Source organism: Vitis riparia, chromosome 3 (assembly GCF_004353265.1).
Source record: "Vitis riparia cultivar Riparia Gloire de Montpellier isolate 1030 chromosome 3, EGFV_Vit.rip_1.0, whole genome shotgun sequence".
In the NCBI taxonomy this organism is placed as follows: domain Eukaryota; kingdom Viridiplantae; phylum Streptophyta; class Magnoliopsida; order Vitales; family Vitaceae; genus Vitis; species Vitis riparia.
This window is the reverse complement of record NC_048433.1, coordinates 5,470,985-5,489,269: the sequence shown is the minus strand read 5'-3', so window position 1 is coordinate 5,489,269 and position 18,285 is coordinate 5,470,985. Positions and strand designations below refer to the sequence as shown.

The 18,285-nt window shown below is 34.4% G+C and overlaps 1 protein-coding gene across 4 annotated transcripts; it reads left to right on the top strand.

Annotated features, from left to right (window-relative positions):
• Window positions 1–1,492: 1,492 nt before the first annotated feature.
• LOC117911154 (E3 ubiquitin-protein ligase MBR2) lies at window positions 1,493–17,027 on the top strand. 4 transcript variants are annotated; one of them, XM_034825365.1, is made up of 9 exons: window positions 1,493–1,727; window positions 2,104–2,149; window positions 2,551–2,644; window positions 2,803–2,894; window positions 3,315–5,194; window positions 15,728–15,778; window positions 16,170–16,268; window positions 16,346–16,480; window positions 16,597–17,027. In XM_034825365.1, the coding sequence occupies exons 5-9, from the start codon at window positions 3,407–3,409 to the stop codon at window positions 16,726–16,728; spliced, it is 2,205 nt and encodes a 734-aa protein (XP_034681256.1). In that variant the 5' UTR covers window positions 1,493–1,727; window positions 2,104–2,149; window positions 2,551–2,644; window positions 2,803–2,894; window positions 3,315–3,406; the 3' UTR covers window positions 16,729–17,027. The 4 variants fall into 4 exon arrangements, with proteins under 4 accessions (XP_034681256.1, XP_034681259.1, XP_034681255.1 ...); XM_034825368.1 differs by lacking the exon at window positions 2,104–2,149 and having other exon boundaries at window positions 16,221–16,268; XM_034825364.1 differs by lacking the exon at window positions 2,104–2,149.
• Window positions 17,028–18,285: the final 1,258 nt, after the last annotated feature.

Sequence of the window (18,285 nt, the reverse complement as noted above, 5' to 3'; positions counted from 1 at the left end):
TTTGAATGGATAAATACTCGGGAAAAAAAAATTTACTATTAACATATTTATTGTAATAAAATATTATATATATATATATATAAGGAAAAATTATTAATATTTATAAATGGAATATTTTTAAATCAAATATAAATTTTAATTATATTTTTTAAAATAAAAAATTAAGGAAAATTATGTTACTCATAACAAAAAAATAATAATAATAAGAAAACAAGTTTGGTAACAAAAAAAAAAAATTATATTTTCTATTATTAAAAACATAATATAAAGTGTTTTAAAAGAATATATTTTAATTGTTTTTTTTTGTTATTTTTACTTATTTTTTATAACTATTTTAAAAGATAATTATATAAATATGTAAAATGATTAAAATTAAAATATTATGAATAAAGTTATTTTTAAAATATTAAAAACATGTAAAAAATATTTTAGGTTTTCGAACAGACTTTTATTCTACAAAAATCAAAAAATAGTTTTAAAAAATTGTTCTTAAAAATTGTTTTTAAAACTATTTTCGAAAATAATTACTAAATAGACCTTAAATTACTGTGATGGATTTTCATACCCTATTCCTAAATTCTGCATTATTCTGTATTCAATTTAAAGATATGTTTCGAAAAAAAAAAAAATCATAATAATCTGTTATGTAGTAAAATATATTTATTTAAAAATATAACTTTTATATACTATATTTTCCATAAATAATATTTTGAAATGGCTTTTTCCTTAATAAAGGTAAGCAATTACTATAGTAATTAATGAACAATAATTACACAATTATCGTTATGGGCAATGTGTAAAATAATTAATAAAATTTTACTATACATACACACATTTAAAAATATAGCATTTATATATACCATATATTAATATTACAAATAATATATTAAAAAATAATTTTGATTTTTTTTTTATAAAAGGGAAGGAGTAACTATTAAAAAAATAAAAAGACTAATAACACAATCATGAGGAGGGTTGTGTTGCTAAAGACTCAATAATTATTATCACCATAAAATAATTATTATAATAAAAGTTAATAATAATTTTAGACATTTTTAGAAAAAAAAGCATCACATTTGTTTCAAATAGTGCTAAATAATTATGGTTAATTATTATAATTGTTAATTTAAGAAAATGTAAAATATTGATGTGGAAATATATGGTAGAATAATTAATATTTTAATGCAATATTATTTAAAAAATTAATAAAATGTACATGATATTTAAGAGGGGATGCTTTTGGTAGAAAAGGTGATGGACATTTGGCAGTCATTATTGACATAAGAACCAAAACATATTTATTACAATAAATGTAATAATAGAAATAATAAAACTCATAATTATTATAGTAAATGGTTTAATAAAAATAATTTAAAATATTGGTAAAAAAATAATATTTATTGTAATTAAAATTAAGGAAAAAAATGATTTTGAATACAAAAAATCACTGACAAAGTCTTGAATTAGAAAATCAGTCACACACATTACTTTCCTCCCAGGCTTGCACTCTCTCTCTTGTTTCTCTCTCTACAACCCAACCCCCAACCCACAACCCACCTCTTTCATCCATTGCTCAGTGGCCTTGTCGTTTACCCATTATCTTTCAGAAATCAAAAGTAACCGAAGAAACAGAGAGGGGCGTCAGAGCCGTTTCATATTTTCTTTCACCTACTATTTCTTTCTTCAATTCATCCCCCATTGATCTTTATCTCCCTCAGTCCTCTCAGGTACTTCTTGCAAGACATCTCATTTTTGTTATTGATTGTGTCTTGAACAATGTTTTTGATGATCAGGATTATGGTGTTTCTTTTTTAATCATCTGAATTTCAAGGTTTTTTGGGGTTTTTTTTGGTTTGTTTGTTTGTTTGGCTTCTTTCCCCCTCCCCCCTTTTTTTTGGGTCTTTTGTTTTTTTCTTTCTGTGCATGTTGGTGGAATTGTGAAGAGAAATGCGATCAGGTAGACCCATTTAGGGTTTGGGTTGGAATTTGGGTTTTCTGTTTTTTTGGTGTGCATGCATGTGCGGATTTTCTGGGTTTGTTTGATTCTTTAGGTTTGGGCCATCTTTATTATAGTTTGATTTGGTACTATAATTGGTGTTTCAGGAGCTGAACTACTCTGAGCAGTGGGTTTGATGCCCTTCTCAAAGTTGTAAGCTTTCATTATTCTGTATTTATCAGTCAGCTTTGTGGCGGTCTTGATATGATGGAGTTTCTGCATTAAAAAATGCAAATGTTCAGTCTTGACTGCATTCATGCATATAGTTCAATTGCTTCTCTAAGCTTCAGTTTGGGTTTCTTTAATTTTTTTATGTAATTTAGATTAGATTATGGAAACTTGATCAACATTATTTACCAGAGAGTACTGTTTAAGTTTTACATATTTATGTGTGCTTGTCCCTATGTATAATGTTTGGTACTTTCTTATTTCTGATGGAATCAGCTAATAAGCTAATCTACTTGTTTTTATGTTTTTACTATGAATCTGAAATGTGCTAAATCTGTAGAAACAGTCATCATTTTAAATTTTAAATTCTGGTTTTCTCATTGCAGTTTAAATTTGCCTAGTAATTGGCTTGTATGGAAACATTGAGCAAAAATTTGAAGGGTTGCAACCATGGTTCTTATGGCATATCATTTAACTCAGGTAACATGTTGAATTTCCAGTTAAATATGGAGGTTTCCTGGATGACCACTTGCATACCATGCTTTGCTTCATCACATCTGCATTGTCTACAGTCCTGTTTCATTTAGATGAAATCATTACTGTCTATTGGTGCTAAAGATGGCTCTTTGAACTTTCAGTTGCTACTGGCCATGGATTTTAGTTGTTAAAGTGAATGAATTGGGAGCCATCCAAGTGTTATGGTCTTATAGAATTTGATCGTTGCTTGCAGGTGGGAAATACACGTTTCAAGAACCTTTTTTTTTTCAACTTTTCTTACCCTTCTTTCATTTTTTTTTAATTCTTTTTTCATCATAATTCTGTTCATTGTTAATGTATTTATTGTTCCTATGATATTCACTCCAGTTTTGCTCCTTGCGGGTCATGTAATTGTAGAGTGAATTAACATTTTGAATGTAGATTATTACTGATGTTATCATATCATCACAGTCATTATATCTTAATATCTTGTGACTGTGCACAGTTTTGCAATTTCGCAGCCACTAGCACTACAGTTACTCCTACTAATACTACTATTGCAATTATTGGTGTTACTGCATGAATAGCCTCCTCATCTCATGCAGGGCTTTACAGTTTTCGAGCTACCTTTTTGAGTTATTATGTATCCTCCTCTGCTGTTGCTTGATTTCAGGTCCTTCCCAGGTGTATTCTTAGCAGCACACTGTTTGTGTTGGAATAATATTTTGTACTTTCAAACTTTTTGGGGGAAATTCATCTGGTCTGATGCAAGGGCAAAGAAGTACCATTGGTTCCTTCTCTGAGACCATTGATTTTGGGCAGGGCTCTGTTTCCAATAACACTGGCATGAATCAGCAGACTTCATGGAATAACATGCTAAATCCCGTTGATAACCGGTTGTCAAACTATATGTTACCTTCCAATGAGGCAAATTTTACATGTGTAAATGCTGTCAATCATGATGTTCAAAACTTTAATGGCTGGCATTTGGGTGAATCTAGCTCTAGTATGAATCCACGAAACCAGGCGATTAATGCTGGTGTAAGAATGGAACACGGTAGGTCTTCATCTGGTACTCTTGCAGGGACTGATCCTAATTTGGAAGACAGGCGACTTGATCTGGCTAATAGCCCTCTTCATGAGAGTGCCACTAGTGGCAATCAGATTACAAGGGGGCCTTTATTTATTCGGGGTTCCAGTTCTACTCGTATCCCTCTGAATGTAAATCTAAATGCTGAAATTGTGGGAAATTCTGGTAGTGGTGGGCAGGAAATGGGAGCAGGCCTGTGCAAGTTAGGTGGATTAGGAACAGAGCAGGTTTCACCTGTTAGTGCTTCTGCTGATAATATAGGGGCCTCTTCTGGAAGTTCTGGTTCTTTGATTGAGGAAAGCAATGGTGGATCAAGTTCTTCTTTGGGCAGTTGGGGCTTATCCTGCAAGAGAAAGGCTCTTGAAGGTACTTCTGGACAGTCTTATCCTGGTGGAAGTTCAAGCTGTTCTCCACAAGCTGAACCCAGTGCTTGGCTTGCTGTTCCTGCTCATTCTAATGCTTCTAACAGCTCAAGCATATCCACACCCTCAGGGAATTCTCTCAGTGTGAATCCTCCAGGGCTGCCAAACCAACAGTCTGGGATTGGCATGAGAGGAGTAGCTCCTTCTGATGTTTTTCCTTCTTTAAGTGTTACAGGAAATGCAGAAAACTCCCAGAGAAACTTTGGCAGGAGAGTAAATCCGGGACATCAACAGGAACCTGTGGCATTTAATTTATCATCAGCAGGAATTACTAGGCGTTCTAATGTTAGTTCCAATCATCAATCATCTAGGCCTCTGACATTTAGTGATTCTTTGGACTTGAGGCCAAATGCAGCGGTAGCAGCCAATGCAAATGCACCCCAGATTGCTCCCCAGAGCCAGTCTCATGTACTACATATTCCTGGCTTGGCAAGAAATATGCATCCTTTTCCTTGGAGTGGGGCTTCCAATTCAAGAGCTGGCAGTTCATCACGTTCATTTAACTTTTCTAGGGAGAGAGCTGCTGTGTTACAAGAGGAAGCAAACCTAAGAAGCAACCACAGAAACAATGCAGAGCATCCCATGTTTATTCCTGCAACTGAGACTAGAAATTTGGCACAGGATCCAACACATTGGAGTTTGGCCACAGGAAATATTAGCACTAATGGAGGTGGTCCTTCAACTTCTCGAATGGGCCTGAGTTCAAGTGTTCATTCGTTGCCTACTGCTTGGATTCCTGTTCACAATCCCCCAACATCAAATCAGCAAAGATTATCAGAAATTGCTCCTTGGACTTTATTCCCATCTATTGAGTCTGAAGCTGGAGGTCTCAGTGGTCCTTTTTCATCATTGCCTTCTGGTCCTTCTGCTAACACACGGGAGACAGTTATATCAGCTGGAGCTATTAGCCAAGTCCATCAGCAAACATATCCAAGGTCTGGATTCTTGATGGAGAGGCAAGGAAATGATGTTCTTGGTATGCCCCATTCATTGCGTGCTTTAGCAGCTGACATAGAAGGGAGACACAGGCTAATATCTGAGGTTCGTGTTATTGAGATAAATTTCTTTTCTTAAGTTCTCTATTTCTGTATGTTCTTAGTTAAGGCTAGGGTACCTTGGTATGATATATTTCACTTAAAAGTGAAATACTGACGCTGCTTATAATTTGGAGTTCTAGATAGTAGTGTTTAGGTATTATGTTTCGGATCACAACAGGTTGCATGGGTTGATATTTATTTATAATTGCTTCAGTTTTATCCATATGAATTTTTTTCAACATTTTAATCCACATAACAAAACATGACTGTGTGTCTTATTGCTGCTGATGTCATGATTGTTATAAACATTCTTATGATTAAGTTTGTTGTGATTATCCATTTCTCTTAAACATATCTTGCAATCCTTTTGGTTTTAGAATTTGGATTTTAAACTTTGAGACTTGCCTTGGGGATTAAACATCATGAGGCTTTACAAGTAGTGATCTCATTGACCATATGCCTCACCAGTCAAGGCTTGATCAAAAGATGGGCCTTTATGCTCCTCAAGTCATCAGGCATATGCCTATTGTTCTGTTAAAATTTTTAATTGACCAACATTATTTCTCTAATCCCTGGTTTATCTCTTTTTTAATAGGCAAGAAAGCAATGTATTAATCAATGCCACAAAAGGCGCACAAAGTATAAATGACGTATACAAGTGAGCTGCAGGGCAAAGAATAAGAAGAGAAAAAAAAATGCTTCCTCCCCTTATTTGCATCCTATCCAAACAACAAAATCAATCATAGACAAGGACACGTCCTCTAAAGAGAGAACAAAAAACACTTCCTCCCCTTTTTGCATCCTAGCTAATTGACAAAATCAATCATAGACAAGGACACATCCTCTAAATCCCCTTTGAACCACTCCAAAAAATTACACATGCAAAATGATTTAAACTCTTGCTCTAACAAGTCAATATTTCCAAAAGCCTTTCTATTTCTTTCTTTCCAAATAATCCAAAACAAACATAAAGAAGCTTTTCATGCTTTCTTCCTCTTCTTCCTGGTTAAAAGTCCATGCTAACTTAGTAATGCTGTTTTAATTGATGTATTTGGCACCCATACAATTCCAATCAAGGAGAAAATTATCTGCCATAGAATTCTTGCCTTAGAACGGTGAAGGAAGATGTGCTTACCAGATTCCTCCTCGCCTCTACCCATAAAATATCTATTCACCAAAGTCAGTCTTCTCCTCTTTAAATTGTCCATAGTTAATATTTTGTTTCAAACCACTTATCAAGCAAAAAAAGCTCACTTTTGTTGGAATTCATGAATTCCAGATAACATCTGCTGGAACCCTGGTCTCTCTTGCCCCAAGGTAATAGGATTTAACTGAAAAGTTGCCACTCTTTGAGGCCATCCATTCTACTTTATCTTCAACATTCCTTCTTGCTAATTTTCCTTGTAGTCTCAAAAAGAATGCTTCAACACTATTCAACTCACAATCATGGAGATGTGGCATGCCCCTCACCCCTCCACCCCAGTTTATCTCACATTTTGAAACTTTTTATCCTGTGATGGTGTTACACAATCATTGTTGTTATTTGTGTTACTAATACTACAAGTCTACAACTAATAGTAGTATTATATTATTTTGTATTTATCCATGTTTATTTACTGAACTGTGATTATGATAATTCTATGTACAATTTTCTTATAATCTAATCTGCGATGACTGCCAAGTGTTTCTTTTTTTCCAATTGTTTTATTATTATTTTTTAAAATTTTAGTTATCCCCACATGTCTAAATTATGTTAAAATCCTTTTACTTTTCTCATTTTTAATTTAAAAAATACCCGACTTTCAAAAAATTATTTGTAAGAAATTTATTTATGTTTTGGAACTTGTGGAACATCTTTTGAATAACAGTATGCTTGTCCACCTACCCAGACATCATCTCTCTTCCCTCCTCTCCACAATAAGTTGTATCCTCTTTGAGAGACAACTATTCACTCCCCATTTAAGTTTTAAAATTTTCAGTTATTTAACTCTGTGGTTTTAAGTTTTACCTGTGTCATTTTATCATTTTTCTTATGGCAAAATGGGCAATTATATTTGTTACAGCAAAACCCAAGAAAGAAGTTGTGTTTTGTTAATATAGCTATAGTTGCACTATAATGATGGTTCAATTCATTTGTCTCAAACCCTCAAATATTCTTTTAAAGTTTGACCTATAAAGTGATAAAGTTACTCCTTTTGTGCTGTAGTTAATATGTAAATATTATGGTAAGCTCACTCACTAGCTATCACAGAATCAGATCCCTGGCCTGATTTAGTACTATATCATAAAAATAATATATGCTTAAAGTACATTTATGATGTACATAAAGTGGACTCATAAACATTTTCTTTTGTGAAATTACATTTCTTTGCTAGTGCTCGTGGGTTCCATAAGTGTGTAATAGTTGACTTGTGAATTTTCCTCAATAAACAAAGTTAAGTAATTGCCATTTTAGGTTTATTTATTGACCTTTTCTTTTGAATGATTGCTGCCTCAATTCTATACAGTAGTAGTTTTCCATACTATTAGTGTATCACTTTATAATATTCAATATGTGAGATTTTTGGATTAATTATAATGTATTAATTACACCTTTAAACATATAATTTCCTTTTAGTTAAGTAATCATTGACTTTTAAAATTCTCAGATGAGGAGTTTTAGAGAATCCCATCATTTAGCTTTTTAGTTAACATTAGTAGTTTATAGCTTATTAATGTTGCAAATATCTTTCCTGTTTGGGATCTTAAATTTCATTATCTTATTCATTTAGAGAAAACAACACCAAGGCACCTTTAGTTGTTAGTTTTTTTTTTTTAATTTTTTTATCTACTTTTAGATGTTTTTAGTGTAACTTTTCTTGTATGCAATATGTAAGAAAACATAATACTTTGCTAGATAATAAAAGACACATTTTTTATGTTTGCTGAATGGTGGTGGTTAGTCATTTGATGGCTTTTTGTTCTATTCTCAAAGGAAGACCTAAATTGACTTCTAGGTTAGGAAATGAAAACTGCTATCAACCATATTTTGATACACTTTTAGCTAGAAAACTAGAATAAACTTTTAAGGGTCTATTATATTTTAGATTATAAATTCAACTAGATATTTGTTCAGTTTGGATATAGATCAAGTGATAGAGTTTGTATCCTATATATTAATTGCTATAGTGCCTCATTAAATATGAAAATGCTAGATTTGTAGATAACCTTTTTGGCTATCATATTGATAGGCTTTGATATAGTAAGGTATTTTGCCAAAATGTTTTGACACGGAAAAAAGAAGAAAGGAAAAAGATTGTTATTTATTATGATAAGAAGAAAATGATCTCTTGTTTAGTGGTGAAAGATGTGTTTCTAAAGACATTGTTCCTTGATTTGCACATACGAAGGATTTTGCCAGACTCTTTTGTTGTTGTTGGATCTGGCGATAGCTCAGGGATTGGTTGGTTAGTCGTTTGTGGTTTTTTCTTGTTGATTTGTATGTTGCATGTGTACAATGTGTACACATGTTTTGCCCTCTTCTTTTGTTAGGCGCTTATACTAATATAATTGTTCTATTTTTCCTACAAAAAGAAAAAAAGGTAATGAAAAACGAGGAAAAATGAATTGCACTTATTGAAAAATCATTGGTTTGTCAGTAAACAACCACCATTGAAAAGTATGTGTGATGACTTATTAAGTATTATTGCTTTGAAAAAGAATGAAGCAAATCTGATCAACTAATCTTAAAGTTGTGGAATGTACGAGTACATTGATCAAGAAGCATTTCACTAAAAGGAGGAAAGCATGCTAGGAGGTGTTGATGAACTGGAAACAAGAATTTCAGCTTACTAGTGCAAACATTGTTGCAATAGCTCATTGATTGAGTACTCTTCTGAAATGCATTGATCAAGTGGCCTTTTGCTTTAGAGCAAAGAGCTCATGAAAGCTTGGTGAAGGGAAAGATGTTTTGTTCTTGCTTCTAGTTTCTTTGGTTTTCCAATGCTTCTTGTATGCTTTTTGTGTGCTTGAGTTGTGGCCTTTTTTTAGTGAGAGACCTTCTTACCTTTTTTTATTTTTTTTATTTGACTATTAAAAAAAGCTCATTGATTGAATATCCTTGTTCCCAAAAATGAAATGAAGTGGTTCTTCAATCCACAAGATGTATAAATGCATCAATGAGAGAGGGCTTCACCTCTGTGGGAAGCACTTGCAATCAAGTGTTGATTAAGTGGAATCGAGAATGTTGGTTGAGTAATGCAAACATTGGTGAGGCTTCAGTGCCTAAAAAAACCTAAGGGTTCTTCTTCATTGTTTGTCAATGTAGGGTGAGTTAGGGCTAGGTAAAAGGTAAAAAGCATAGTTAATGAGTAACAAATTTCTATTCTTTTTGTACTATCACCTATTTTGCAAAGGATAAAAGAGCATAGATTAATTGCACGATGGCTATTTGTTCAAGGATGATAGGTGACTTTGTCTTTCAGGGTGAGAATTGTATAGAACATGTGTCGAGCTAATGTTTGCTTTGGTCTAACCCTAGTTGCAATTTTGTATCCATTTAAAGCTTCAAACTTCCTTAGTCCAAGCTCTCAAGAGACTCAATATTTTTCATTATGTGCAAGATAGAGCTTTTCCTGTTCTTCCGTTGTAAGTCACTTCCCTAGCTCTAGTTCCACCAAGTGCTTTTAACAATCTATCATGAAGAAATTATATAATCATTATCATTGATATTTTCTACTACATATGCAAAACCACTAAAACAAGAAATGCTTGGGCACCTACCCAAGTACCTTTTGCCATAAATAATTATAATGTTCTTGAGTTGTTGCCATAAATATATATATATATATATATATATATATATATATATATATATATATATATATGCCCATTAATTTTTCCAAATCCGCAATCTGTTGGGGGCGGTAGATTTTTAAGATATTCTTGTGGGATCAAAATATTATTTTCTTATCTAACAATCTTGGAAATTATTTAAACTTGATAGTGTACAACTTTTATATCCTAACTTACTCAGGGAAATCTATGTCTACGGTTTTTTATTTTGGATGGTGGTGATTGTTTTTGTTTTCAGTTTCCAAGAAAAAAGGGCCATCCTCAAATCTTTGCAAGCAAGGAATCTATGACTTTTAAATTGTCAAACCTTCATTAACTCCTCTATAGGATAGATGAGCTTTAACCTTCCATTGAGTAATGAATGCAAAGATGCTTAACACTCTTTCTTTCCATCTTCATGATCTTTAATTCTCATCCTAAGAATTTGATGTTAAAGAATTTGGATATAAGATAAAATGAATAAAAGAATTGTTGGGGATGGATAAATTACTTACACGTTTTTTACTATTATTGGGAGCTCCTCTTAGATGTTTAAAGTAATATTGTTTGTTTGTATAACATAGTTAATGACGTTTGCAAATTATGAAAATACTCATCTTTTAAATCAAATAAAAAATGTAACATCCAAAAGGTTGATAAATAAGTTGCTTCGCTCAAGATTTGTGCTAGAGTTTGGTAAATGGTGATTGGTTGGAATCATAGAAGACTGATTGAACATTGAAATTTTGATATCTATGTTTAAATAGTGAGAAGGAAAAATAGAGAAAGTAAAAAAGGGGACAAGGGAAGAGGACATTAAGGGCTTGTTTGGTAATTGCTCTTGAAATTAGTTCTCTATTTTTCTAGAACAAAAACAGTTTTCTAATTTAGAAAACACGTTTGACAAACTTTTAACATAGAATTGTTTTTTTTTTTTTCAGAGTTTGTTCTTAAAACATGTTTTTTATAACAAATTTAAGGTGTTTTGAGTTGTTTTTTTGTAGAGTTTTCTAAGTAACAATTGAAAAGATGGAAAATACTTTGGAAACTTTTGTACTATATATAAGAATAGTATCATGATGGAGTATTAAATCAAGAAAACTATTTTTCATATTTGAGTTCAAATATAATTTTATTCATGAAAACAATTGAGAACCATTTTTAATAATTGTTCTCAAAATTTGTTTTTTTTTTTTTAGAACTGTTTTTGAAAATGTTACCTAACAAGCCCTAAATTGCTCTTTTTGGTACTGATATCTTCATACACTACCACCATTGTTCTCATCTTCAATTGCTTCTCTGCTAAAATTCAAATTAAATCTCCATTAAATCCCTCCTTCACAAATATCAACATCAATTTCTTCACAAACTAAAAATATCGCATTCAAAACCATTTCCCACTCAAAATCATGACCAAATCAAATAATAATATTTATAGTAAAATAGATTTTCTGGGGACATTGGGTCAAAGTTGGTGTTAGTATTGTATTTGACAAGTTAAAAGTGCAAATGGTTGATTGGAAAGGTCATAGAAATTATTGTGGTGATGACATTTGATTTGGGTAAGGCTTTTATGTGGGTTATTGATAGTGACTCGTCATGATAGCCATGGATGGGCCTTTAAGTAGGGTGATGGCTATAATCTAAATGGCGGGGTGCAAGTGTCCCTTGATGGTAAGAGGCTGGTGTGGGGATGGGGTAGGCTCTTGGGTTGATTCCATGTGACAAAAAAAAGGGGGAAAGAAAATGAAAAAATTTCCTATCAAAGAAAAATGATGAGCATGAAGAAGATGGAAGTTGAATAGCTTTAATAATCAATGAGGTGGTGTTGGAGCGAGGGGAAGATGATGTAGCATGGATTTTGGTGGAATTTGTTGGTTTTGCAATGATGACGTGTGTTGGGGTTGACAAGCTTGTAGTTTTGACATAGTGATGGGATCTTGTTTGGTAGTTGTGTGCTTTGGATTGGAGAAGAAAGTGATGCATTAAGTGATTGTAGTTCAGTTCTTTGTTGTTTGATCTTAAAGGGCATCAAAAAGAAAATTGCTTTATTAATGGTGGCAAGTGAGGAAGATGAAGATGATAGTGAATTAGATGAGGATGGTAAATGAGTGAGTTCTCAATGATGCAGCAAAAATTTACTCTTTTCATTCTTTAAATTTCAAAGTGCATCATGATTAATTTCATCATCTATCTATTAGCTTATGGGCAGAGAAGGGGTTGACAAAAGTTGATAGTGAGCTAGGGGAAAGCTTAGTGTTATGTCATAGTTTAGTTCTATTATGTAGCAAAAAACTAAGGTTAAATCATAATTTATGTAGGTTACAAGTATCTTATGTGGCTTTTGGGCCAATATATATTGTATAGGGCCATTTTGTTGCGTATGGCCTCATTTATGGAGGTTGTGGGCCCATTAGTAGGAAGAAAAAAGCCATGGGTACGCGACCACCTCCCACAAAGATTGTGCATTAGGTAATTGCAAGACTTGAACTTAGGACATCCCATACATGAGTTGAAGCACCTGCTAGTTGAGCAACCCTTTGATATTGGGTTTGAGGGGTTTCATCTTTTTGGCCCATTATATAGTCAAGCAGGTGCACAAGTTTGTTTTGTGGTTTGTGAGATTAATATGTCACTCCTTCTTACTAAAAACAACAAATTCATTGCATTGAATTAGTAAACAAAATGAGGTATGAAATATCTTTCCAAAATGCAGAAATCTAGATATAAGGGGAGAAAATTAAGCTTAGAAAAGAAAGAAAGAAATAAATAAAAGAAGAGCAACCTCCTCTAGAAGCTTCATAAGAAATCAAAACAACTTGCCCATCTAAACAAGGTTACAAACTCTATATAATCCTAGAACCACTTAACATAACTTAGGGAGGTAATAAATCCCTACAAGAGACACACGAGATTCCTTCTTAGAACAAGAAATTCCTTCTTAGAACTAGTATTCGTATTGGAAATGGTAGACACACGAGATTTTGGTGGGACATTTGGGTTGGGGATTCTAAGCTAAAGGATGTTTTTCCTACGCTATTCAAAATTGTAGCCCATAAATCTGCTTTGGTGGCTGACCTATGGGGGAGGCAAGGAGATGGAGGCGGTTGTTGGGAGGTGCACTTTAGAAGATCTTTCCAAGATTGAGAATTGGAGGAGGTGACTTGTTTTTTGGAACATATTTCTGTGATAAAGGTTCAAGAAGGGGAGGATTCCTTAGTATGGAAGAATGATGGGAGGGGAAAGTTTAGTGTCAAATCGTATTATAGGTCTTTAAGGGCTGAGAATAGTTTTTTATTCCTAGCCAGAGAGATTTAGGGTTCGTGTGCTCCTCTTAGAACTCGTTTTTTTTGCTTGGGAAGCAATTTGGGGGAAAATTTTAACAATAGACATGTTAATGACGAGGGGTTGGTCCATGGTCAATAGGTTTAGTCTTTGTAAAGACAGTGATGAATCGGTGGACCACATTCTAATTCATTGTGGTAGGATAAGGGAGCTATGGACTTTGTTGTTGTCATCTTTCGGACTAGAGTGGGTGTTCCCAGCTTCAGTGAGAAATCTTCTCCTGGAATGGAAAGTTAAGGGGCTAGGGAAGAAGAGGAGAGTAGTTCGGAGATTGTCTTCAATTTGTCTTTTCTGGTGTATTTGGGGAGAGCGAAATTGAAGAACGTTCTAAGAGAAAGAGTTGTTAGACCAAAGTTTGAGGAACCTCTTTTTCCGTTCACTTTTAAAGTGGTCTCAACAGTTTTTGGATTTAGGTTTTTCCTCTTTTCTGAATTTTTTGGGTGATTGACATGGTGGCTAGCTTTCTCTCTCTAGGTTTTTTCTTTTTTTTTTTTCCAGCTTGGTTTGGCTCTTTTAGTATACTGCTTGTATGCATGGGGTGCACCCCCTGTTTTGGCGTTTTCTTAATTTAATCTGCCTTTGTCTATAAAAAAAAAAAAAAAATCCCTACAAAAGAAACAATTTACTTGGCTTCTTGGTGAAATGATTTGCCAAATTGCTATCTTAGTATGGGGCCTAACAAAAGGAGTATCCTAAATCTCTAGCTAGACCAATGATTTGGTGAAGCCACACATCAAATTTCCACAAACTTATTTCCTTTTTAGATCTCCACAAAACGACAATAGCATAAGTGTCCTCCACTCCAGAATTTGGTAGACTCAAGGGTTCAACCTACATCATGCCTTTCATAAAGCTATAGATTCTCTACCTTGATGGTGAAACCCTCCCTTGCAGATTTATATAAAGCTTTTAACACCATACCACCTTCGTCTCTTAAGTACTGCTTTAATCTCGTTGTCCTGGGTTTCCAAAAGAAGACCCATGAAAAATTTACCTTGATAGAACCCATCAAAGGTGTTATGCATATGGGATTCTCCCCGACTGACATCTTGGAGATTCTGATTTCACAATATAAGCCTCAACGAAGCACCTCACACTTTTGTTGGAGATATCAAGCTTGGGGTTTGGAGCTTCAATTCTTGTCTTCTGAAGGAGATGGAGGCCGGGACTGAATATAAGGTTTGAATGATAGGACCAGAAAACTCTCTTGAATGAAGCCTAATCCATTGCCTTAATTGATTTAAATCCTTTGTTTAATTTTTTTTATGTATATTCCATTTATAATTTCATCTTATTTTTACCTTTCTGGTTGGGTCCTCATCAGATCAAATTGGCCTATATGCATTTGCTCTGTTAGCTTATAGGTCTGGCCAATTTGGATCATCAATGAATACCTGGATTGGAAGTCGCTTTCCATGTTTGGATTTATGATATGGTTCAGATCAAAATCCACTCCATTGACATTCAGTGACGGCTAGCAGAATGATGATTATGATTAGATTGATGATGATTCCAGCAATGTGAATTTGGATAGCAAGGGCTTTGTTACACAGCAGGGGGCTGTTATGGGATGTGGTGATTATGATGATGGAGAATTGTTGACAGCTGTAGTATGTAGCCAATCAGTTGTTAGTCATGGTAGATGTGGTGTTGGTGGTGAGGGATGTGGTGGTAGAGCTGAAGATTGTAGGGCTAGTGATGGTGGTTCTAATGGGACTTGGTGGAGGTGCATAGGTGAAGGTGCCCTAGCCATGTTAGAATTTATAGATGGGTTAGGGTCCTTTTGAAGGGGTTTTTTGTTGCCCTTTTTGTTGTGTTTGTTTTTTTTGGGGCGTCCTCTGTATACGTTATGTGTACTTTGATGCGCATTTGCTAGGCACTGTCAATATGTATACTTTAAGTTATAGGGTTTGTGTTATGTTGATATTTTTCTTGATCAGATTGTGTTACATTGATCTTAGTAAAAGGTCTGTATATTGATAAAAGAGCACATTTGTCAAAGTTCAGGACACATCATTCTTGGTTAGGAACTTAGAAATTTAGAAGTTTGTGGAAGGTATTTTATATGTAGAATTTATAATTTTATCGAATAACAAGTGTTCAGAATTCTGCTGCTGGAAATTTAGAATTTTTAGTAGTGGACTACATAGGTTACTGTTACGACTTCCAAGTAGATATAAGCTTTTCAACCAAATCCAAATCCAGGATATCACATTATTATGATTTGGAATTATCGAAGTTCTTTAACTGTCTACATATATAATGTTGACATTGTATCCAGTTGTAGTTTCCATTTCTTTTGCCGACAAAATTCTATTCATTCAAAGTTTGGTTATCAGTTTTCTGGTGGAGCTAACTACTTTTGTTCTTTATGTGGCAGATTCGTCAGGTTTTGACTGCCATGCGTAGGGGTGAGAGCTTGCGGGCTGAGGTTTGATTTTAACTTTTGTGATGATTCATGTTTATTCTCTTCAAAATTTCATGTTGTGAACTTAGCATCCTGGAAACAACTTAGATTAATTTGACTGTTTTGATGTATGGTCCTTTTCTATTGTTCTGACTTATTGAAAACTCTTAAGGTGGCAAAAGGCGAGTATGCTTATGCTTATGCATCTATGTATATTTATGTATGCATGTATGTATGTATAGTTTGAAATATTTCAGATTTTTTTTTTGCCTAAATAAAAGCCCAGAATAGTAAATTATTTTTTAAAAAAGGATCCTGAGAAGCTACTTTAAGCTCTCATCTTGTAGACTTAAAATCAGCTTGTTTACAGATGTCACCATCTAACATATTGACCTGCAAATGGGTGATATGTCAGGATTATATGCTCTTTGACCCGTTCATATATCATGGGATGTCCGAATTGCAGGATAGGCACAGAGATATGCGGCTTGATGTCGATAATATGTCATATGAGGTAAAAACGGCCGATTTATTGTCTCCTCATTGATTTGCCATGGAAGTTGTTTGCTGACTTAGTGATTGGGATACCAGGAACTACTGGATTTAGAAGAACGCATAGGAGACGTGAACACTGGATTGAGTGATGAAAAAATACTGAAGTGTATGAAAAGGCAAAAATATTCATCCAATCCAACACCTGAGGTGGAGCCATGTTGTATTTGCCAGGTTAGAGATAGTTGAAAATCTCAATATAACAAGAAATGCTTCCATTTAGTTGTTTAAAATTTGCTCGGTTTATTAGTTATAAACATATTTTCCCATTCCTTGAAAATAATATACAGGAAGAATATGCTGTTGGAGATGACCTTGGGATACTGGATTGTGGACATGACTTCCATACCAACTGCATCAAACAATGGTTAATGCAGAAGAATCTGTGCCCCATTTGTAAAACAACGGGCTTGGCTACATGAGAAGGGATCACCATCATATGCAGAATCTCAAAACTTTACTTTCTTGCTTATGGATCATTAAATCCGACATTTGGTGGATTATATCTTCTTTAATCTCTCTTCTGTCTGAAACCGGTTTTTGCTTGCTCATTACCTGCATAATCTCATGGAGAGACGGGAATGAGCTGTTATCTGGGTCATGGAAATGTTGCAGCATGAATGGTGCAATGGCATATTTATACCTTGGGAAATTGGAGAAAACTTCAAAGCTTTATGACGTTACAGACGTCTATTGAAATAATATTTAACATTATCCAACTTTCATCGGTCCAGTATATGATTAATTTATATAATGCTTGCTTATATATATTCTAATCTTTTCTATAAGCTGCTACATAGCCCTAATACTTGCCTTTGACAGCTTTTTTCCGACTGGGTTTGGGAGTCCAAAATTGGTCATTTCTTACATGAATTTGGGAAATGAATTTGAACTCATTTGCAGATGAAGGGGGTGGAAGATTTGACAAAATATCAAGGCAGAAATGGTAGTGGAATACTGCCTTAGACCAAGCGTAACGTCCGACCGTGACTAGTGATTCAGGGAGGCTAATTCATAGGCGACAAAAGTTAAAATATATTAGCCGAGGCCTTTTTCGGAAACGGTGTCGTCTTATGCTTTTAGTTGCAGAGGTTTGACGGTGGGGCCTGGACGGACCCCGACCTGATTCCACAAAAGCTCGGTGTCGTTTCCGAGAATAAGGAAAGTGGGAAACTCACTGCCTTTTTGTGAACCTCCGGAGTCCAGACGGCGTCGTTTTTTCGACAGACGGAGAAAGTAAAAATGACGCCGTTTTGTAGGGGAAATTGTAAAGAGGTGGGGGAAGGGGGGAAGCCACGTAAGTTAGAGAAATGGAGAGTGGGGGTGTGGCCGGACACGTTGAGGTTAGAAAGGTGGTGCAGAAAGCGCGTTTTGCAAAGGGGTAGAGGATATGATTAGAGAAACGGCAGAATGCAGATTCATATACATATAAATCTTGAAACCTGGTTCACACTGTTTTTTCTGATTAGAAAAAAAGGACTTTTACGTCACCACACCCCTACACTAATCATTTCCCAATACCCAAAACGGCTCTCTCCTGGATTCCACTATTCATCATTAGTCTCTCACGCCTTCTACCTCTCTCTCTCCCTACACTTCATTCAGCCTTATTCCACCGTTCCTCTTCATTTTCTTTTTCTCTCTCCTTCTACCTAATATATACTTGGTCTATAGTATGAGCATTGTACTTAAATGGAGGTTGTTGAGTCATCTCTGCTTCCCACTGTCTTCCACCCCGTTTGACTTTTTGTTGTATTGTGTATTGTTATAAATTTGATTCTTTGATAGTTGGCTTCTCCAAAAAGAGATTGTACACACACTCTTGTTCTCTTGTTGATTAATAGAAGACGATCAACCCTTCAATTTACTCCTAATAGTATGTGTTTTTTTCATACGATATGTACGTACACAACTTCATCCATGTTCACGTGTAGGGTATGTATGAATGTATAAATATACATCAGACTGGAAGAAAAGGG